At 55.2% G+C, this 22,034-nt stretch overlaps 2 protein-coding genes across 3 annotated transcripts in view; both read right to left on the bottom strand.

Moving 5' to 3' along the window:
• LOC139250210 (poliovirus receptor homolog) overlaps nucleotides 1-14,992 on the bottom strand; it is a 114,857-nt gene extending 99,865 nt beyond the window's left edge. The window contains exon 1 of one of the 2 annotated variants that reach the window (XM_070872705.1): nucleotides 14,543-14,992. Coding sequence is in view for 1 of the 2 variants with exons in the window: in XM_070872704.1 (XP_070728805.1) it covers nucleotides 14,822-14,867 (46 nt within the window). In the remaining variant the exon portion in view is untranslated. The remainder of the gene's footprint in view (nucleotides 1-14,542) is intronic. The other variant, XM_070872704.1, reaches the window with a different exon arrangement.
• Nucleotides 14,993-21,002: 6,010 nt separating this feature from the next.
• rbm42 (RNA binding motif protein 42) overlaps nucleotides 21,003-22,034 on the bottom strand; it is a 27,306-nt gene continuing 26,274 nt past the window's right edge. Inside the window, exon 10 of the mRNA XM_070872702.1 lies at nucleotides 21,003-21,561. Coding sequence (XP_070728803.1) covers nucleotides 21,449-21,561 — 113 coding nt within the window. The 3' untranslated portion in view covers nucleotides 21,003-21,448. The remainder of the gene's footprint in view (nucleotides 21,562-22,034) is intronic.

Here is a 22,034-nt window from a genome sequence, read left to right as displayed (position 1 = left end):
TAATGACCCGGATCGTCTGTTTTTAGTGATGTTGGTTGAGGGATAAATATTGGCCCCAGGACACCGGGGAGAACTCCCCCTGCTCTTCTTCCAAATAGTGGCCCCGGGATCTTTTACATCCACCCGAGAGGGCAGACGGGGCCTCGGTTTAATGTCTCATCAGAAGTACTGCCCCTCCGACAGTGCGGCACTCCCTCAGTACTGCCCCTCCGACAGTGCGGCGCTCCCTCAGTACTGCCCCTCCGACAGTGCGGCACTCCCTCAGTACTGCCCCTCTGACAGTGCGGCGCTCCCTCAGTACTGCCCCTCCGACAGTGTGGTGCTCCCTCAGTACTGCCTCTCCGACAGTGCTGCGCTCCCTCAGTACTGCCCCTCCGACAGCGCGGCACTCCCTCAGTACTGCCTCTCCGACAGTGCTGCGCTCCCTCAGTACTGCCCCTCCGACAGTGCGGCGCTCCCTCAGTACTGCCCCTCCGACAGTACGGCGCTCCCTCAGCACTGCCCCTCCGACAGTGCGGCACTCCCTCAGCACTGCCCCTCCGACAGTGCGGCACTCCCTCAGCACTGCCCCTCCGACAGTGCGGCACTCCCTCAGCACTGCCCCTCCGACAGTGCGGCACTCCCTCAGCACTGCCCCTCCGACAGTGCGGCACTCCCTCAGCACTGCCCCTCCGACAGTACGGCGCTCCCTCAGTACTGCACTGGGAGTGTTAGCCTAGATTTATGTACTCAAGTTCCTGGAGTGGGACTTGACCCCACAACCTTGAGACTGAGAGGCGAGGGTGCTGCCCACTGAGCCAGGGCTGACAACGGAGGTTCACTCGATTGATTCCTGGGATCAGAGGGTTGTCCTATGAGGAGAGATTGTGTAGAATGGGCCGATGCTCTCTGGGGTTTAGAAGAATGAGAGGTGATCCCATTGAAACACACCAGATTGTGAGGGGGCTTGACAGGGTAGATGCAGGGAGGGTGTTTCCCCCCCGGGGCTGGGGAGTCTAGAACCAGGGGTCACACAGTCTCAGGATAAGGGGTCGGCCATTGAGGACTGAGATGAGGAGGAATTTCTTCACTCAGAGGGGGGTGAATCTTTGGAATTCTCTGCCCCAGAGGGCTGTGGGGGCTCAGTCGTTGAGTATATTCAAGGCTGAGGTCGAGAGATTTTTGGGGCTCAATTTTCCCCAATTATCTGGGGTTTTTTTTGCCGTAAATTCAGATCTCCAACTTTCCCCAAAGTTTCTGCGTAAGTAACTTCAGTCGGATATTTTTAGGCTGCGATTGGTTTGCAGTCATTGGGGGCGTAACCTGTCACCGAGCCAATCCTGGCCATTTGAGCGAGTTTGACCAGCTCCGACTTATTCCAATCTTTCCGAGCACGGCGTAAGTGACCGTTCTGGATAAACCTTCCGGGCAGTCAACAAAATCGCCGCAGGTCAGAGAATCAGCACAGGGGGTCCCGTTCCACAGCCCCCGGGCAGCGGGAGGTGGGGGAGAGAGAGAGAGAGAGAGAGTGGGGGAAACGAGAGGGGGGGAGAGAGAGAGATGGGGAGAGAGAGAGAGAGAGTGGGGGAAACGAGAGGGGGGGAGAGAGAGAGATGGGGAGAGAGAGAGAGAGAGTGGGGGAAACGAGAGGGGGGGAGAGAGAGAGATGGGGAGAGAGAGAGAGAGAGTGGGGGAAACGAGAGGGGGGGAGAGAGAGAGATGGGGAGAGAGAGAGAGAGAGTGGGGGAAACGAGAGGGGGGGAGAGAGAGAGATGGGGAGAGAGAGAGAGAGGCGGGGGGTGGGGGGGAGGGAGAGAGAGAGAGGCGGGGGGGGGGAGGGAGAGAGGGGTGGAGTGAGAGATAGAGAGAGGGAGAGAGGGGGGGAGAGAGGGGGGGTGGGGGAGAGAGTGAGAGGCGGGGGGAGAGGGAGAGAGGGGTGGAGGGAGAGATAGAGAGAGGGGGGGGAGAGGGAGAGAGAGAGGGGGGGGGTGGGGGAGAGAGAGAGAGGCGGGGGGAGAGGGAGAGAGGGGTGGAGTGAGAGACAGAGAGAGGGAGAGAGAGGGGGGGGAGAGGGAGAGAGGGGGGGGAGAGAGAGAGAGGCGGGAGGGGTGAGAGGGAGGGGGGTGAGAGAGAGAGGCGGGGAGGGAGAGAGATAGAGAGAGGGAGAGAGAGAGAGAGGGGGGGGAGAGAGAGAGAGGCGGGGGGAGAGAGATAGAGAGAGGAGAGAGAGAGAGGGGGGGGAGAGAGAGATAGAGGGAGAGAGAGAGGGGGTAGAGGGAGAGAGGGGGGAGAGAGAGAGAAGGGGAGAGAGAGGGAGGGGGAGGAGAGAGAGGCGGCGGGAGAGAGATAGAGAGAGGGAGAGTGAGGGGGGACAGAGAGAGGGAGGGGAGGAGAGAGAGGGGGGTAAAGAGAGGGGGGCAGAGAGAGAGGGGAGAGAGAGAGAGGGGGACAGAGAGAGAGAGGGGGGGAACCGAGAGGGGGTGGGAGAGAGAGAGAGAGAAGGGGGAGAGAGAGGGAGGGGGGAAAGAGAGAGAGAGCGGCGGAAACGAGAGGGGGGAGAGAGGGGGGAGAGAGAGGGGGGAGAGAGAGGGAGGGGGAGAGAGAGGGAGGGGGAGAGAGAGGAAGGGGGAGAGAGAGAGGGAGAGGGAGAGAGAGAGAGGGGAGAGAGAGAGAGAGGGGGGGAGAGAGATAAAGAGAGGAGGGAGAGAGAGAGGAGGGAGAGAGAGAGGAGGGAGAGAGAGAGGGGAGAGAGAGAGGGGGGAGAGAGAGAGGGGGGAGAGAGAGAGGGGGGGGCAACGAGGGGGAGGAAGAGAGAGTGGGGGAGAAAGAAGGAGGGGGCGAGAGAGAGGGAGAGAGAGAGAGACAGGGAGAGAGAGAGAGAGATGGGGGAGAGAGAGAGAGAGCGGGGAGAGAGAGAGAGAGAGGGGGAGAGAGAGAGAAGGGGAGAGAGAGAGAGGGGGGGGGGAGAGAGAGAAAGAGAGGAGGGAGAGAGAGGGGGAGAGAGAGAGGAGGGAGAGGGGGAGAGAGAGAGAGGTGGGGGGAGAGAGAGGGGGGATAAAGAGAGAGAGGGAGAGAGAGAGGGGAGAGAGAAAGGTAGGGGAGGGTAGAGAGAGGGGGAGGGAAGGGGGAAGAGAGGGAGAGGAGGGTAGAGAGAGAGGTGAGGGGGGGGGGAGAGAGAGAGAGAGGGAGAGAGAGAGGGGGAGAGAGAGATAGAGAGAGGGGGGGAGAGAGAGGGGGGGAGAGAGAGAGGGGGGAGAGAGAGAGGGAGGAGGAGAGAGAGAGAGAGAGAGAGGGGAGAGAGAGAGAGAGTGGGGAGAGAGAGAGAGTGGAGGGGAGAGAGGGGGGAGAGAGAGGGGGAAGAGAGAGAGTGGAGAGAGGGGGAGAGAGAGTGAGAGGGGGAGAGAGAGAGAGAGAGGAGAGAGAGAGAGGGGGGAGGGGAGGGAAGGGGGGGAAGAGAGAGAGAGAGGGGGAGAGAGGAGGGGTGAGAGAGAGAGGGCGGGGTGGGGGGGAGAGAGAGAGAGAGAGTGGAGAGGAGAGGGGGAGGAAAGAGAGGGAGAGAAGAGAAAGGGGAGTTTGAGATAAACACTCGATGCTGGGGATGTTGGGCCTGGTCGAGGACGCTAACGTTGGTGCGTCTGTCCTCCCGGGGGATTTGCAGGATCTTGCGGAGACAGTGTTGGTGGTATTTCTCCAGCCCTTCTTGGGGGCAGAGAGGTGCGGGGGGCTGGGTGAAGAGGATTGAGCGATGGTAAAACTGTACAGGGTATTGGTGAGGCCACACGTGGAGTACTGCGTGCAGTTTTGGTTTCCATATTTACGAAAGGATATACTTGCTTTGGAGGCAGTTCAGAGAAGGTTCACTCGGTTGATTCCGGGGATGAGGGGGTTGACTTATGAGGAAAGGTTGAGGAGATTGGGCCTCTACTCATTGGAGTTCAGAAGAATGAGAGGTGATCTTATCGAAACGTATCAGATTATGAGGGGGCTCGACAAGGGGGATGCAGAGAGGATGTTTCCATTGATGGGGGAGACTAGAACTAGGGGGCATGGTCTTAGAATAAGGGGCCGCCCATTTAAAACTGAGATGAGGAGGAATTTCTTCTCTCAGAGGGTTGTAAATCTGTGGAATTCGCTGCCTCAGAGAGCTGTGGAGGCTGGGACATTGAATATATTTAAGGCAGAGATAGACAGTTTCTTAACCGATAAGGGGATAAGGGGGCGGGCAGGGAAGTGGAGCTGAGTCCATGATCGGATCAGCCATGATGGTATTAAATGGCGGAGCAGGCTCGAGGGGCCGAATGGCCCACTCCTGCTCCTATTTCTTACGCTGGGAGGAAGCAGTCTCCATCCTTGGGGAAACAAGAGGGATAATTATGGGCGTTCTCATTTCTCGGGGAACCCAGGATGGGGGCGGTCCCGTGCTGGGCAGGGGATCGCGGAATTGGCTCAGCCCTCACTCCACGGGACCACTGCGGTGTGGGAAAGACCCTCCCAGGGGTCCAAACACTCAGTTGAGCTGTCGCGAGATCTCCAGCGAGATTGTGGAGGGTTGGCCATAACAGGGGTTCGGAGGCTAGGTTCTATCCCGCGCGCAGTTTGAGGAACTGACCCTCAACGCTGTAACATCCCTTCGTCATCCTCAATGCTTTTAAGTTGATAAAAATAAAATTTTGTTTCAATTATGGTCCTGCCGTTGTTATTTCTGTAACGTTTCCCGCCTCCACCCAACATCAGACCATCACATACACACTGACTCTCACTGGGGTACAGTCCCACACACACTGACTCTCACTGGGGTACAGTCCCACACACACTGACTCTCACTGGGGTACGGGTCCCACACACACTGACTCTCACTGGGGTACGGGTCCCACACACACTGACTCTCACTGGGGTACTGGTCCCACACACACTGACTCTCACTGGGGTACGGGTCCCACACACACTGACTCTCACTGGGGTACGGGTCCCACACACACTGACTCTCACTGGGGTACAGTCCCACACACACTGACTCTCACTGGGGTACAGTCCCGCACACACTGACACTCACTGGGGTACAGTCCCACACACACTGACTCTCACTGGGGTACAGTCCCACACACACTGACTCTCACTGGGGTACAGGTCCCACACACACTGACTCTCACTGGGGTACGGGTCCCACACACACTGACTCTCACTGGGGTACGGGTCCCACACACACTGACTCTCACTGGGGTACGGGTCCCACACACACTGACTCTCACTGGGGTACGGGTCCCACACACACTGACTCTCACTGGGGTACGGGTCCCACACACACTGACTCTCACTGGGGTACGGGTCCCACACACACTGACTCTCACTGAGGTACGGGTCCCACACACACTGACTCTCACTGGGGTACAGTCCCACACACACTGACTCTCACTGGGGTACAGTCCCACACACACTAACTCTCACTGGGGTACGGGTCCCACACACACTGACTCTCACTGGGGTACGGGTCCCACACATACTGACTCTCACTGGGGTACAGTGCCACACACACACTGACTCTCACTGGGGTACGGGTCCCACACACACTGACCCTCACTGGGTTACAGTCCCACACACACTGACTCTCACTGGGGTACAGTCCCACACACACTGACTCTCACTGGGGTACAGTCCCACACACACTAACTCTCACTGGGGTACGGGTCCCACACACACTGACTCTCACTGGGGTACGGGTCCCACACACACTGACTCTCACTGGGGTACGGGTCCCACACACACTGACTCTCACTGGGGTACGGGTCCCACACACACTGACTCTCACTGGGGTACGGGTCCCACACACACTGACTCTCACTGGTGTACGGGTCCCACACACACTGACTCTCACTGGGGTACGGTCCCACACACACTGACTCTCACTGGGGTACGGGTCCCACACACACTGACTCTCACTGGGGTACGGGTCCCACACACACTGACTCTCACTGGGGTACAGTCCCACACACACTGACTCTCACTGGGGTACGGGTCCCACACACACTGACTCTCACTGGGGTACGGGTCCCACACACACTGACTCTCACTGGGGTACGGGTCCCACACACACTGACTCTCACTGGGGTACGGGTCCCACACACACTGACTCTCACTGGGGTACAGGTCCCACACACACTGACTCTCACTGGGGTACGGGTCCCACACACACTGACTCTCACTGGGGTACGGGTCCCACACACACTGACTCTCACTGGGGTACGGGTCCCACACACACTGACTCTCACTGGGGTACAGTCCCACACACACTGACTCTCACTGGGGTACGTGTCCCACACACACTGACTCTCACTGGGGTACAGGTCCCACACACACTGACTCTCACTGGGGTACAGGTCCCACACACACTGACTCTCACTGGGGTACAGGTCCCACACACACTGACTCTCACTGGGGTACAGGTCCCACACACACTGACTCTCACTGGGGTACGGGTCCCACACACACTGACTCTCACTGGGGTACGGGTCCCACACACACTGACTCTCACTGGGGTACGGGTCCCACACACACTGACTCTCACTGGGGTACAGTCCCACACACACTGACTCTCACTGGGGTACAGTCCCACACACACTGACTCTCACTGGGGTACAGTCCCACACACACTGACTCTCACTGGGGTACAGTCCCACACACACTGACTCTCACTGGGGTACGGGTCCCACACACACCGACTCTCACCGGGGGTAATGATTGGGTTGGATGAAAATTCCTTTGACTGCCGCGAGCGGGAGAATAATTAACAGAGGCTCAAAGTGCGTCTTGTCAAACCGAGTTACGGCATTTCCAGGAAAGGCTCGAGAAGCAGGGAAGAGCTGGAGACAGAGCCGGTCTGTGCAGTTAGCGTTATGTCACAGTCTCTCTACCCCTCCGTGCCGGACGCCGGGCTGGTGGAGGTCGCGCTGCCGTGGCAGGCGGGGGAGATGGACGAGGGGAGCCCTGAGCACCCAGACCCAGCCCGGCAACCTCTGTCCAGCAGCAACTGCTGTCCCGGGAGTGCAGGACCTCCCCAGGAGTCGGCAGATCAGCCAAACATCCCGGACTATCTCATCTTATCCATCTGCAACCTGCTCTTCTGTTGTGTGCCCATTGGGATTGGCGCTTTAGTCTACTCCGTGCGGGTAAGTGCCGCCCCTCCCTTCGGCTCCGCTTCGAATCCAATCCCATCATCATCACAGGCGGTCCCTCGAGGCGAGGATGGGTCCCTTCCACGCCAAAAAGAGATGAGTTCACAGGTGTTTCAATGAAGGACCTGATATTCAGGCTAAGTGAGTGGGCAAAAATTTGTCAGATGGAGTATAATGTGGGAAAGTGTGAGGTCATGCACTTTGGCAGAAAAAAAATCAAAGAGCAAGTTATTATTTAAATGGAGAAAGATTGCAAAGTGCCGCAGTACAGCGGGACCTGGGGGTTACTTGTGCATGAAACACAAAAGGTTAGTATGCAGGTACAGCAAGTGATCAGGAAGGGCCAATGGTATCTTGGCCTTTATTGCAAAGGGGATGGAGTATAAAAGCAGGGAAGTCTTGCTCCAGTTATACAGGGTATTGGTGAGGCCACACCTGGAATACTGCGTGCAGTTTTGGTTTCCATATTTACGAAAGGATACACTTGCTTTGGAGGCAGTTCAGAGAAGGTTCACTCGGTTGATTCCGGGGATGAGGGGGGTTGACTTATGAGGAAAGGTTGAGGAGGTTGGGCCTCTACTCATTGGAGTTCAGAAGAATGAGAGGTGATCTTATCGAAACGTATCAGATTATGAGGGGGCTTGACAAGGTGGATGCAGAGAGGATGTTTCCACTGATGGGGGAGACTAGAACTAGGGGGCATGGTCTTAGAATAAGGGGCCGCCCATTTAAAACTGAGATGAGGAGGAATTTCTTTTCTCAAGAGGGTTGTAAATCTGTGGAATTCACTGCCTCAGAGAGCTGTGGAGGCCGGGACATTGAATATATTTAAGACAGAGATAGACAGTTTCTTAACCAATAAGGGGATGGGCAGGGAAGTGGAGCTGAGTCCATGATGGGATCAGCCATGATCGTATTAAATGGCGGAGTAGGCTTGAGGGGCCGAATGGCCTACTCCTGCTCCTATTTCTAAAGTTCTTATTCCCGGATCCCGAACTACATCCTGAAGGGTGGAAGATGCCTGTGGGTGGATTGTTTTAACGTGGGGTGACCGTTGTACACCAGCCACCACACGGGGCTTGACAGAGCGAGGTCTTGGTCCAGGGGCAAGGGTTAACCAGGACGACTGGAGACCAGCTCTGCTGCACAGACCCAGTGCTCGCACAGTGTGGGCTGGGCCCGTGCTGCCCCTGGGCCCCGATCACGTCCCTCCACAGTCTCTCACCGCTCCTGCTGTACCTGCCCATGCTCCAATCACCGACCGGGACCTTGATGATGTCCCTCTTCGCTGCCGTTGGCCTCCTGCACCAGCTCGCGCTGTACCTCACAATGGTATGCCTCCACACTGCTCCATTTATGGCCCCGACCTGCCACTGGTGTTCTCACGTAGGTCAGGGCCTCCACAACGCTCCTTTAATGGCCATTTTATCACCAGTTCAGGCACAAGGGAATACACATTAAATGGTAGGACACTGAGAAGTGTAGAGGAACACAGGGACCTGGGAGTGCAGGTCCACAGATCCCTGAATGTAGTAGGCCAGGTAGATAAGGTGGTTAAGAAGGCAAATGGCATACTTGCCTTTATTAGCCGAGGCATAGAATACAGGAGCAGGGTGGTTATGCTTGAAATGTATAAAACACTGGTTAGGCCACAGCTGGAGTACTGCGTGCAGTTCTGGTCACATTACAGGAAGGATGTGATTGCACTGGAGAGGGTACAGAGATTTACTAGCATGTTGTCTAGACTGGAGAGTCAGAGTGTGTGGGACCCATACCCCAGTGAGAGTCAGTGTGTGTGGGACCTGTACCCCAGAGAGTCAGTGTGTGTGGGACCCATACCCCAGTGAGAGTCAGTGTGTGTGGGACCTGTACCCCAGAGAGTCAGTGTGTGTGGGACCCGTACCCCAGTGAGAGTCAGTGTGTGTGGGACCCGTACCCCAGTGAGAGTCAGTGTGTGTGGGACCCATACCCCAGTGAGAGTCAGTGTGTGTGGGACCCGTACCCCAGTGAGTGTCAGTGTATGTGTCGGACCCGTATCCCAGTGAGAGTCAGTGTGTGTGGGACTGTACCCCAGTGAGAGTCAGTGTGTGGGACACGTACCCCAGTGAGAGTCAGTGTGTGGGACATGTACCCCAGTGAGAGTCAGTGTGTGTGAGACCCGTACCCCAGTGAGAGTCAGTGTGTGTGGGACCCGTACCCCAGTGAGAGTCAGTGTGTGTGAGACCCGTACCCCAGTGAGAGTCAGTGTGTGGGACACGTACCCCAGTGAGAGTCAGTGTGTGTGGGACCCGTACTCCAGTGAGAGTCAGTGTGTGTGGGACCTGTACCCCAGTGAGAGTCAGTGTGTGTGGGACACGTACCCCAGTGAGAGACAGTGTGTGTGGGACCCGTACCCCAGTGAGAGTCAGTATGTGTGGGACCCGTACCCCAGTGAGAGTCAGTGTGTGTGGGACCCGTACCCCAGTGAGAGTCAGTGTGTGTGGGACCCGTACCCCAGTGAGAGTCAGTGTGTGTGGGACCCGTACCCCAGTGAGAGTCAGTGTGTGTGGGACCCGTACCCCAGTGAGAGTCAGTGTGTGTGGGACCTGTACCCCAGTGAGAGTCAGTGTGTGTGGGACTGTACCCCAGTGAGAGTCAGTGTGTGTGGGACCCGTACCCCAGTGAGAGTCAGTGTGTGTGAGACCCGTACCTCAGTGAGAGTCAGTGTGTGTGGGACTGTACCCCAGTGAGAGTCAGTGTGTGTGGGACTGTACCCCAGTGAGAGTCAGTGTGTGTGGGACTGTACCCCAGTGAGAGTCAGTGTGTGTGGGACCCTTACTCCAGTGAGAGTCAGTGTGTGTGGGACTGTACCCCAGTGAGAGTCAGTGTGTGTGTGGGACCCGTACCCCACTGAGAGTCAGTGTGTGTGGGACTGTACCCCAGTGAGAGTCAGTGTGTGTGGGACCCTTACTCCAGTGAGAGTCAGTGTGTGTATGACTGTACCCCAGTGAGAGTCAGTGTGTGTGGGACCCGTACCCCAGTGAGAGTCAGTGTGTGTGGGACTGTACCCCAGTGAGAGTCAGTGTGTGTGGGACTGTACCCCAGTGAGAGTCAGTGTGTGTGGGACCCGTACCCCAGTGAGAGTCAGTGTGTGTGGGACCTGTACCCCAGTGAGAGTCAGTGTGTGTGGGACTGTACCCCAGTGAGAGTCAGTGTGTGTGGGACTGTACCCCAGTGAGAGTCACTGTGTGTGGGACTGTACCCCAGTGAGAGTCAGTGTGTGTGGGACCCGTACCCCAGTGAGAGTCAGTGTGTGTGGGACTGTACCCCAGTGAGAGTCAGTGTGTGTGGGACTGTACCCCAGTGAGAGTCAGTGTGTGTGGGACCCGTACCCCAGTGAGAGTCAGTGTGTGTGGGACCCGTACCCCAGTGAGAGTCAGTGTGTGTGGGACCCTTACCCCAGTGAGAGTCAGTGTGTGTGGGACCAGTACCCCAGTGAGAGTCAGTGTGTGTGGGACCAGTACCCCAGTGAGAGTCAGTGTGTGGGACATGTACCCCAGTGAGAGTCAGTGTGTGTGAGACCCGTACCCCAGTGAGAGTCAGTGTGTGTGGGACCCGTACCCCAGTGAGAGTCAGTGTGTGTGAGACCCGTACCCCAGTGAGAGTCAGTGTGTGGGACACGTACCCCAGTGAGAGTCAGTGTGTGTGGGACCCGTACTCCAGTGAGAGTCAGTGTGTGTGGGACCTGTACCCCAGTGAGAGTCAGTGTGTGTGGGACACGTACCCCAGTGAGAGACAGTGTGTGTGGGACCCGTACCCCAGTGAGAGTCAGTATGTGTGGGACCCGTACCCCAGTGAGAGTCAGTGTGTGTGGGACCCGTACCCCAGTGAGAGTCAGTGTGTGTGGGACCCGTACCCCAGTGAGAGTCAGTGTGTGTGGGACCCGTACCCCAGTGAGAGTCAGTGTGTGTGGGACCCGTACCCCAGTGAGAGTCAGTGTGTGTGGGACCTGTACCCCAGTGAGAGTCAGTGTGTGTGGGACTGTACCCCAGTGAGAGTCAGTGTGTGTGGGACCCGTACCCCAGTGAGAGTCAGTGTGTGTGAGACCCGTACCTCAGTGAGAGTCAGTGTGTGTGGGACTGTACCCCAGTGAGAGTCAGTGTGTGTGGGACTGTACCCCAGTGAGAGTCAGTGTGTGTGGGACTGTACCCCAGTGAGAGTCAGTGTGTGTGGGACCCTTACTCCAGTGAGAGTCAGTGTGTGTGGGACTGTACCCCAGTGAGAGTCAGTGTGTGTGTGGGACCCGTACCCCACTGAGAGTCAGTGTGTGTGGGACTGTACCCCAGTGAGAGTCAGTGTGTGTGGGACCCTTACTCCAGTGAGAGTCAGTGTGTGTATGACTGTACCCCAGTGAGAGTCAGTGTGTGTGGGACTGTACCCCAGTGAGAGTCAGTGTGTGTGGGACCCGTACCCCAGTGAGAGTCAGTGTGTGTGGGACTGTACCCCAGTGAGAGTCAGTGTGTGTGGGACTGTACCCCAGTGAGAGTCAGTGTGTGTGGGACCCGTACCCCAGTGAGAGTCAGTGTGTGTGGGACCTGTACCCCAGTGAGAGTCAGTGTGTGTGGGACTGTACCCCAGTGAGAGTCAGTGTGTGTGGGACCTGTACCCCAGTGAGAGTCAGTGTGTGTGGGACTGTACCCCAGTGAGAGTCAGTGTGTGTGGGACCTGTGCCCCAGTGAGAGTCAGTGTGTGTGGGACCCGTACACCAGTGAGAGTCAGTGTGTGTGGGACTGTACCCCAGTGAGAGTCAGTGTGTGTGGGACCCGTACCCCAGTGAGAGTCAGTGTGTGTGGGACCCGTACCCCAGTGAGAGTCAGTGTGTGTGGGACCCGTACCCCAGTGAGAGTCAGTGTGTGTGTTTGCCTCCTGCAGACCCGTGATATGAATTCGCTGGGGATGACCGAGCTGGCTCAGCGGAGATCGAGAATGGCGAAGGTGTTGAATGTTACCGGAGTGGTGATCGGAGTGCTGGTTTATGGCCTGTGGATCACGCTGGTCGCCATCCAGTACTCCCACCGATGAAGGAGATGTGACTGGCCCCGGGGACGGCAGGCAACAGCAGGAGATGGAGTGTAGGACACGGGACACGTGCTCATAACAAGGACTCAGAACTCGGGATCGCACAGCTGGAATTACATTCTCTGCGTCAAACGCTAATGTCCATTCTCTCAGCATTGGACAAAAAAAAACCACAATTAAACCTCGATTGAGATTAACTGGTATGAAATGGTTCTCCTCTGTCTGATACGAATCATTACAGCAGTCACCACACTCCAAAAGTACTTCATTGGCTGTAAAGTGCATTGAGACATCCGGTGGTTGTGAAAGTCGCTATATAAATGCAAGTCTTTCTTTCTCGCAGGTCGGCTATGGGTTTAGCACTCTCTCTCTCGTTCTCACCTCTCAGTCAGAAGGTTGTGGGTGAGAATCCCTCTTCAGAGACTTGAGCTCCAAACCCCAGGCTGACTCTCCCAGCGTCAGTACTGAGGGAGCGCCGTACTGCGCTGTCGGAGGGGCAGGACTGAGGGAGTGCCGCACTGTCGGGGGGGGCAGTACTCCGTATCTAACCCCCTGTACCTGCCCTGGGAGTGTTTGATGGGACAGTGTAGAGGGAGCTTTACTCTGTATCTAACCCCCTGTACCTGCCCTGGGAGTGTTTGATGGGGACAATGTAGAGGGACCTTTACTCTGTATCTAACACCGTGCTGTACCTGCCCTGGGAGTGTTTGATGGGACAGTGTAGAGGGAGCTTTACTCTGTATCTAACCCCGTGCTGTACCTGCCCTGGGAGTGTTTGACGGGACAGTGTAGAGGGAGCTTTACTCTCTATCTAACTCCCTATACCTGCCCTGGGAGTGTTTGATGGGACAGTGTAGAGGGAGCTTTACTCTGTATCTAACTCCCTATACCTGCCCTGGGAGTGTTTGATGGGACAGTGTAGAGGGAGCTTTACTCTGTATCTAACCCCCTGTACCTGCCCTGGGAGTGTTTGATGGGACAGTGTAGAGGGAGCTTTACTCTGTATCTAACCCCCTGTACCTGCCCTGGGAGTGTTTGATGGGACAATGTAAAGGGAGCTTTACTCTGCATCTAACCCCCTGTACCTGCCCTGGGAGTGTTTGATGGGACAGTGTAGAGGGAGTTTTACTCTGTATCTAACCCCCTGTACCTGCCCTGGGAGTGTTTGATGGGACAGTGTAGAGGGAGCTTTACTCTGTATCTAACCCCCTGTTCCTGCCCTGGGAGTGTTTGATGGGACAGTGTAGAGGGAGCTTTACTCTGTATCTAACCCCCTGTACCTGCCCTGGGAGTGTTTGATGGGACAATGTAGAGGGAGCTTTACTCTGTATCTAACCCCCTGTTCCTGCCCTGGGAGTGTTTGATGGGACAGTGTAGAGGGAGCTTTACTCTGTATCTAACCCCCTGTTCCTGCCCTGGGAGTGTTTGATGGGACAGTGTAGAGGGAGTTTTACTCTATCGATCGGTAGCGGTTTGGAAATGGTTCTGCTGCTGCAATGTGGAACCAGAGTGTTTACTGTATGCTTCAACTTTTGAGTTATAAACACATTGTTCCCTGGCTGTTGGTTATCTATCTATCTGAGAGTCGCGACACATCTCGCCTTGGTCTACCTGTGAACGTATATACTGTCTCTGTTCTTGTGTACTGTGCCTAGCAACCAAGCAGTGAGAGCAGAGACAGAATGTCAGGGACAGACAGTTCCACAACACACGCACTCACCTCGCCGGTCAGCCGGAGAGGAGACAACGAGCCTGCACCAATCCATCCTGCTCCACTCCCCCCAGGGTCCCGTCGACAGGAGAACTGTGAGGACCATTCAGCTCATCCCACTGCAGTTACTTGAGCAGGTAAACCCCAGCGCAGTACTGAGGGAGTGCCGCACTGTCGGAGGGGCAGTACTGAGGGAGTGCCGCACTGTCGGAGGGGCAGTACTGAGGGAGTGCCGCACTGTCGGAGGGGCAGTACTGAGGGAGTGCCGCATTGTCGGAGGGGCAGTACTGAGGGAGTGCCGCACTGTCGGAGGGGCAGTACTGAGGGAGCGCCGTACTGTCGGAGGGGCAGTACTGAGGGAGCGCCGCACTGTCGGAGGGGCAGTACTGAGGGAGCGCCGCACTGTCGGAGGGGCCGTCTTTCAGATGAGACATTAAACCGAGGCCCCGTCTGCCCTCTCAGGTGGACGTAAAAGATCCCACGGCCACTATTTCATATCCCTATCCCTATTATTCCATGGGCTTCACCTTTGTGGCGAGCCTATTGTGTGGCACTGTATCAAACGCCTTTTGAAAACTATATACATCACATCAACCGCATTGCCCGAGTCAACCCTCATTTTTACCTCCTCGAAAAACTCAAACAAGTTGGTTAAACACGGTTTGCCTTTGACGAATCCTTGCTGGCTTTGCTTAATTAATGCACACTTGTCCAAGCGACTGTCAACTTTGTCCCGGAATATCATTTCTACAAGCTACCCCACTCCCGAGGTGAAAGTGACCGGCCTGTACTTGCTGCGTTTATCCTTACGCCTTCTTTGAGGAAGGGTGCAACGTTTGCAATTCTCCAACTCTCCGGCACCACCCACTGTGTCGAAGGAGGATTGGAAGATGAGGTCCACTACCTCCGCGATTTCCTCCTTCACACCTCTCAGCGTCCCGAGGATGCATTCCGTCTGGTCCTGGGGACTTATCTACGTTCGGGACAGACAGGCTTTCTCGTACCTCCTCTGTATCTATTCTTATCCCATCCAGTGAGTCCTTCCACCTTCACTCTGTCCGTGGCAGCCTCTTCTTCCTTGCTGACGACATATGTCAAGTACTCGTTTAGTAGCTCAGCCATCCCCTCTGCCTCCCTGCGTAGTTCTCCTGTCTGGTCGTTAATCGGTCCCACCCCCCTCGTTACTACCCGTGTACTATTTATATGCCGATACAAGACTTCTGCATTACCTTTTATGTTGGGTCCAGGTCTGTCTCCGCCCCCTGTCTCGGCTCATCCGCTGCTGAAACCCTCATCCGTGCCTCTCTTCCCTCCAGACTTGACTATTCCAACGCGCTGCGCTCCTGGCCGGCCTCCCACGTTCTACCCGACGAAAACTAGAGGTGATCCAAAACTCGACTACCCCCGTGTCCCGCTCACCCATCACCCCCTGTGCTCACTGACCCCGTGTCCTAACTCGCACCGAGTCCCACTCACCCATCACCACCTGTGCTCACTGACCCCGTGTCCTAACTAGCACTGAGTCCCACTCACCCATCATCCCCTGTGCTCGCTGCCCCCGTGTCCTAACTCACACCCAGTCCCACTCACCCATCACCCCCTGTGCTCACTGACCCCGTGTCCTAACTCACACCCAGTCCCACTCACCCATCACCCCCTGTGCTCACTGCCCCGTGTCCTAACTCGCACCCAGTCCCACTCACCCATCACCCCCTGTGCTCACTGACCCCGTGTCCTAACTCACACCCAGTCCCACTCACCCATCACCCCCTGTGCTCACTGCCCCCGTGTCCTAACTCGCACCGAGTCCCACTCACCCATCACCCGCTGTGCTCACTGCCCCGTGTCCTAACTCACACCCAGTCCCACTCACCCATCACCCCCTGTGCTCACTGCCCTGTGTCCTAACTCGCACCAAGTCCCGCTCACCCATCACCCCCTGTGCTCACTGCCCCCGTGTCCTAACTCACACCCAGTCCCACTCACCCATCACCCCCTGTGCTCACTGCCCCGTGTCCTAACTCACACCCAGTCCCACTCACCCATCACCCCCTGTGCTCACTGCCCCGTGTCCTAACTCGCACCCAGTCCCACTCACCCATCACCCCCTGTGCTCACTGACCCGTGTCCTAACTCACACCGAGTCCCACTCACCCATCACCCCCTGTGCTCACTGCCCCCGTGTCCTAACTCGCACCGAGTCCCACTCACCCATCACCCGCTGTGCTCACTGCCCCGTGTCCTAACTCACACCCAGTCCCACTCACCCATCACCCCCTGTGCTCATTGACCTACATTGGCTCCCGGTCCAGCAACGCCTCGATTTCAAAATTCTCATCGTTTTCAAATCCCTCCATGGCCCTCGCCCCCTCCCTGTCTCTGTAACCTCCCCCAGCCCCTACACCCCTCCCTATCTCTGTAACATCCTCCAGCCCCTACACCCCTCCCTATCTCTGTAACCTCCTCCAGCCCCGACACCCCTCCCTATCTCTGTAACCCCCTCCAACCCCTACAACCCTCCCTATCTCTGTAACCCCCCTCCAATTCCTACACCCCTCCCTATCTCTGTAACATCCTCCAGCCCCTACACCCCTCCCTATCTCTGTAATCTCCTCCAGCCCCACAAACCCCCGAGATCTCTGCACTCCTCTAATTCTGCCCTCCTGAACATCCCTGATTATAATCGCTCCACCATCGGTGGCCGTGCCTTCTGTTGCCTGGGCCCCAAGCTCTGGAACTCCCTCCCTGAACCTCTCCGTCTCTCTCTCTCCTCCTTAAAACCGACCTCTTCGACCCAGCTTTTGGTCACCTGCGCTAATTTCTACTTGTACAGCTCGGTGTCAAATCTCTAGCACACAACGTTCCGGTGATGTGTCTTGAATGTCTTACCACGTTATAGGCTGCTATATAAATACAGGTTGTTAATGTCAGCTGTCAATCAATTCTCATACTCTCTCTTTGCCCTTCTTATTTTCTGTATCACCAATTTGCCCGCGAGTTTAGAAGATGAAGGGGCGATCTGATGGAGGGGTTTGAGACGATTGAAGGATTGGATCGGGGAGATCGAGAGAGAAACTGTTCCCTCTGGTGGGGGCAGTCCAGAACAAGGGGGCGTCACCTTAAAATTCGAGCCAGGCCGTTCAGGGGTAATGTCAGGGAGGACTTCTTCACACAAAGGGCCGTGGGAATCTGGAACTCTCTTCCCCCAAAACGCGGTTGAGGCCGGGGGTCAATTGGAAATTGTGTTGGGATAGGGTATTAAGGGTCACGGAACCAAGGCGGGTCGATTAGCCGCGAACTAACTGAATGGGCCTCCTCCTGTTCCTGTGTAACAGGCTCGAGGGGCTGAATGGGCCTCCTCCTGTTCCTGTGTAACAGGCTCGAGGGGCTGAATGGGCCTCCTCCTGTTCCTGTGTAACAGGCTCGAGGGGCTGAATGGGCCTCCTCCTGTTCCTGTGTAACAGGCTCGAGGGGCTGAATGGGCCTCCTCCTGTTCCTGTGTAACAGGCTCGAGGGGCTGAATGGGCCTCCTCCTGTTCCTATGTAACAGGCTCGAGGGGCTGAATGGGCCTCCTCCCGTTCCTGTGTAACAGGCTCGAGGGGCTGAATGGGCCACCTCCTGTTCCTGTGTAACAAGCTCGAGGGGCTGAATGGGCCCCCTCCTGTTCCTGTGTAACAGGCTCGAGGGGCTGAATGGACCTCCTCCTGTTCCCTGTGTAACAAGCTCGAGGGGCTGAATGGGCCTCCTCCTGTTCCTGTGTAACAGGCTCGAGGGGCTGAATGGGCCTCCTCCTGTTCCTGTGTAACAGGCTCGAGGGACTGAATGGGCCTCCTCCTGTTCCTGTGTAACAGGCTCGAGGGGCTGAATGGACCTCCTCCTGTTCCCTGTGTAACAGGCTCGAGGGGCTGAATGGGCCTCCTCCTGTTCCTGTGTAACAGGCTCGAGGGGCTGAATGGGCTTCCTCCTGTTCCTGTGTAACAGGCTCGAGGGGCTGAATGGGCCTCCTCCTGTTCCTGTGTAACAGGCTCGAGGGGCTGAATGGGCTTCCTCCTGTTCCTGTGTAACAGGCTTGAGGGGCTGAATGGGCCACCTCCTGTTCCTGTGTAACAGGCTCGAGGGGCTGAATGGGCCTCCTCCTGTTCCTATTTCTTAAGTTCTTCCCCTTTCTAGAGAAAAGTGCCCGGTAGTTACAACAAATTTAGCTGGGTCTGTTTTTGCGTAGTTTATTCAAGGGCGGATAACCCACAGGGAGAGGTTGTGGAATTTAGCCAAAAGTGGTTACGTCTGTATTCCAGAACTCGGGCAGAAAAACACACGGAACATTCTGGAAGCTCAGGGCTAGTCCACCAACATCCTGTTCAAAACAAAACCCAGACAGCTTAGCTGTGCGAAAAAACTAAAAAAACTGCGGATACTTCAAACCTGAAATGAAACAGAAATGCAGCTGTGGAGGCTGGGTCATTGAATATATTTAAGTCGGAAATAGACAGATTTTTGAGCGATAAGGGAGTGAAGGGTTATGGGGAGCGGGCGGGGAAGTGGAGCTGAGTCCATGATCGGATCAGCCACGATCGTATTAAATGGCGGAGCAGGCTCGAGGGGCTGAATGGGCCTCCTCCTGTTCCTGTGTAACAGGCTCGAGGGGCTGAATGGCCGACTCCTGTTCCTGTGTAACAGGCTCGAGGGGCTGAATGGGCCTCCTCCTGTTCCTGTGTAACAGGCTCGAGGGGCTGAATGGGCCTCCTCCTGTTCCTGTGTAACAGGCTCGAGGGGCTGAATGGGCCTCCTCCTGTTCCTGTGTAACAGGCTCGAGGGGCTGAATGGGCCCCCTCCTGTTCCTGTGTAACAGGCTCGAGGGACTGAATGGGCCTCCTCCTGTTCCTGTGTAACAGGAACTACTCCTATTTCTTATGTTCTTAGAAGGAGGCCATTTTGGCCCATCTCCTCCGCGCCAGCCGACCAGAACAACCCCAGCCTAATCCTAAAACTAGGGGACATAATCTTAGAATAAGGGGCCATAAGAACATAAGAATTAGGAACAGGAGTAGGCCATCTAGCCCCTCGAGCCTGCTCCGCCATTCAACAAGATCATGGCTGATCTGGCCGTGGACTCAGCTCCACTTACCCGCCCGCTCCCCGTAACCCTTAATTCCCTTATTGGTTAAAAATCTATCTATCTGTGACTTGAATACATTCAATGAGCCAGCCTCAACTGCTTCCTTGGGCAGAGAATTCCACAGATTCGCAACCCTCTGGGAGAAGAAATTCCTTCTCAACTCGGTTTTAAATTGGCTCCCCCGTATTTTGAGGCTGTGCCCCCTAGTTCTAGTCTCCCCGACCAGTGGAAACAACCTCTCTGCCTCGATCTTGTCTATCCCTTTCATTATTTTAAATGTTTCTATAAGATCACCCCTCATCCTTCTGGACTCCAACGAGTAAAGACCCAGTCTACTCAATCTATCATCATAAGGTAACCCCCTCATCTCCGGAATCAGCCTAGTGAATTGTCTCTGTACCCACTCCAAAGCTAGTATATCCTTCCTTAAGTAAGGTGACCAAAACTGCTCGCAGTACTCCAGGTGCGGCCTCACCAATACCCTGTACAGTTGCAGCAGGACCTCCCTGCTTTTGTACTCCATCCCTCTCGCAATGAAGGCCAACATCCCATTCACCTTCCTGATTTCCTGCTGCACCTGCAAACTAACTTTTTGGGATTCATGCACAAGGACCCCCAGGTCCCTCTGCACCGCAGCATGTTATAATTTCTCCCCATTCAAATAATATTCCCTTTTACTGTTTTTTTTTCCAAGGTGGATGACCTCACACTTTCCGACATTGTATTCCATCTGCCAAACCTTAGCCCATTCGCTTAACCTATCCAAATCTCCTTGCAGCCTCTCTGTGTCCTCTACACAACCTGCTTTCCCACTAATCTTTGTGTCATCTGCAAATTTTGTTACACTACACTCTGTCCCCTCTTCCAGGTCATCTATGTATATTGTAAACAGTTGTGGTCCCAGCACCGATCCCTGTGGCACACCACTAACCACCGATTTCCAACCCGAAAAGGACCCATTTATCCCGACTCTCTGCTTTCTGTTAGCCAGCCAATTCTCTATCCATGCTAATACATTTCCTCTGACTCCACGTACCTTTATCTTCTGCAGTAACCTTTTGTGTGGCACCTTATCGAATGCCTTTTGGAAATCTAAATATACCACATCCATCGGTACACCTCAATCCACCATGCTCGTTATATCCTCAAAGAATTCCAGTAAATTAGTTAAGCATGATTTCCCCTTCATGAATCCATGTTGTGTCTGCTTGATCGCACTATTCCTATCTAGATGTCCCGCTATTTCTTCCTTAATGATAGCTTCAAGCATTTTCCCCACTACAGATGTTAAACTAACCGGCCTATAGTTACCTGCCTTTTGTCTGCCCCCTTTTTTAAACAGAGGCGTTACATTAGCTGCTCTCCAATCCGCTGGTACCTCCCCAGAGTCCAGAGAATTTTGGTAGATTATAACGAATGCATCTGCTATAACTTCCGTCATCTCTTTTAATACCCTGGGATGCATTTCATCAGGACCAGGGGACTTGTCTACCTTGAGTCCCATTAGCCTGTCCAGCACTACCCCCCTAGTGATAGTGATTATCTCAAGGTCCTCCCTTCCCACATTCCTGTGACCAGCAATTTTTGGCATGGTTTTTGTGTCTTCCACTGTGAAGACCGAAGCAAAATAATTGTTTAAGGTCTCAGCCATTTCCACATTTCCCATTATTAAATCCCCCTTCTCATCTTCTAAGGGACCAACATTTACTTTAGTCACTCTTTTCCGTTTTATATATCGGTAAAACTGAGATGAGGAGGCCGGGACATTGAATATATTTAAGGCGGAGATAGACAGATTTTTGAGCGATAAGGGAGTGAAGGGTTATGGGGAGCGGGCAGGGAAGTGGAGCTGAGTCCATGATGGGATCAGCCATGATCGTATTAAATGGCGGAGCAGGCTCGAGGGGCCGAATGGCCGACTCCTGCTCCTTACGGTCTTATGTAAAGAAAGAGACGAGATTGCGAGGATTCACAGAAAAACCATATATATTGCTAAAATAATAAGTTGTGATACGTACAAGTCAACACGAACGCTGCTGTTGACGGGTGATGTGTGACTCTGTCTGTGTGGGTGTGTGTCGACACCACACAGCCTTGCTTCCTCTGACGACCCCTCCCTCATAAGTCCGGTGGAGGATCTCCCGACCCATCTGTACAACGCCTCCAGCCGATCATTAAAGGTGAGGAGGGGGCCACGGATATTTCTAAAGGAGATGTTTGGTGGGGGGGGGGGGGGGTAGGGAAGTGAAGGCGTGAGAGAGAGAGGGAGGAAGGGAAGGAAGGAGAACTTCAGGCGATGTCTATAGGCCCGGTGCCATTTCACAGGGTCCGGGGGCGGCTCGACGGTGGGACGCTGGGCAACGCAAATCCTCCAGCGATAGCGCCCCCCAGTCCCCGAACACCCTCCGGGACGCTCACCGCAGCCCCAACTTCTTTTTCTCTTTCTGTTTCTTCCGGACGACGTCCATGTTCCGGTCTCGCCACATACTCTTCCGCAGTTTGATTGGGCGGCTCCCCACGTACTTCCCTGGAGAGGGCGGAGGAACAGGCGTCAGACAGGGCGAGGTGTTCGACCCTCCGAATAGGTCCCAGCCTGTAATTCACTCCCGGGTATCCGTTATTCTATATATAAACCCCCCCCGAACCCCTCGATTAGATTCCAGCCTGTAACTCACTCCCGGGTATCTGTTATTCTATATATAAACCCCCCGAACCCCTCGATTAGTTTCCAGCCTGTAACTCACTCCCGGGTATCTGTTATTGTATATATAAACCCCCTGAACCCCTCGATTAGATTCCAGCCTGTGACTCACTCCCGGGTATCTGTTATTCTATATATAAACCTCCCGAACCCCTCGATTAGATTCCAGCCTGTAACTCACTCCCGGGTATCTGTTATTCTATATATAAACCCCCCGAACCCCTCGATTAGATTCCAGCCTGTAACTCACTCCCGGGTATCTGTTATTCTATATATAAACCCCCGAATCCCTCGATTAG

This window comes from Pristiophorus japonicus, unplaced genomic scaffold, assembly GCF_044704955.1.
Source record: "Pristiophorus japonicus isolate sPriJap1 unplaced genomic scaffold, sPriJap1.hap1 HAP1_SCAFFOLD_350, whole genome shotgun sequence".
Taxonomy (NCBI): domain Eukaryota; kingdom Metazoa; phylum Chordata; class Chondrichthyes; family Pristiophoridae; genus Pristiophorus; species Pristiophorus japonicus.
Note: the sequence above shows the minus strand (reverse complement) of the source record. Positions and strands in the feature narration are given on the sequence as shown.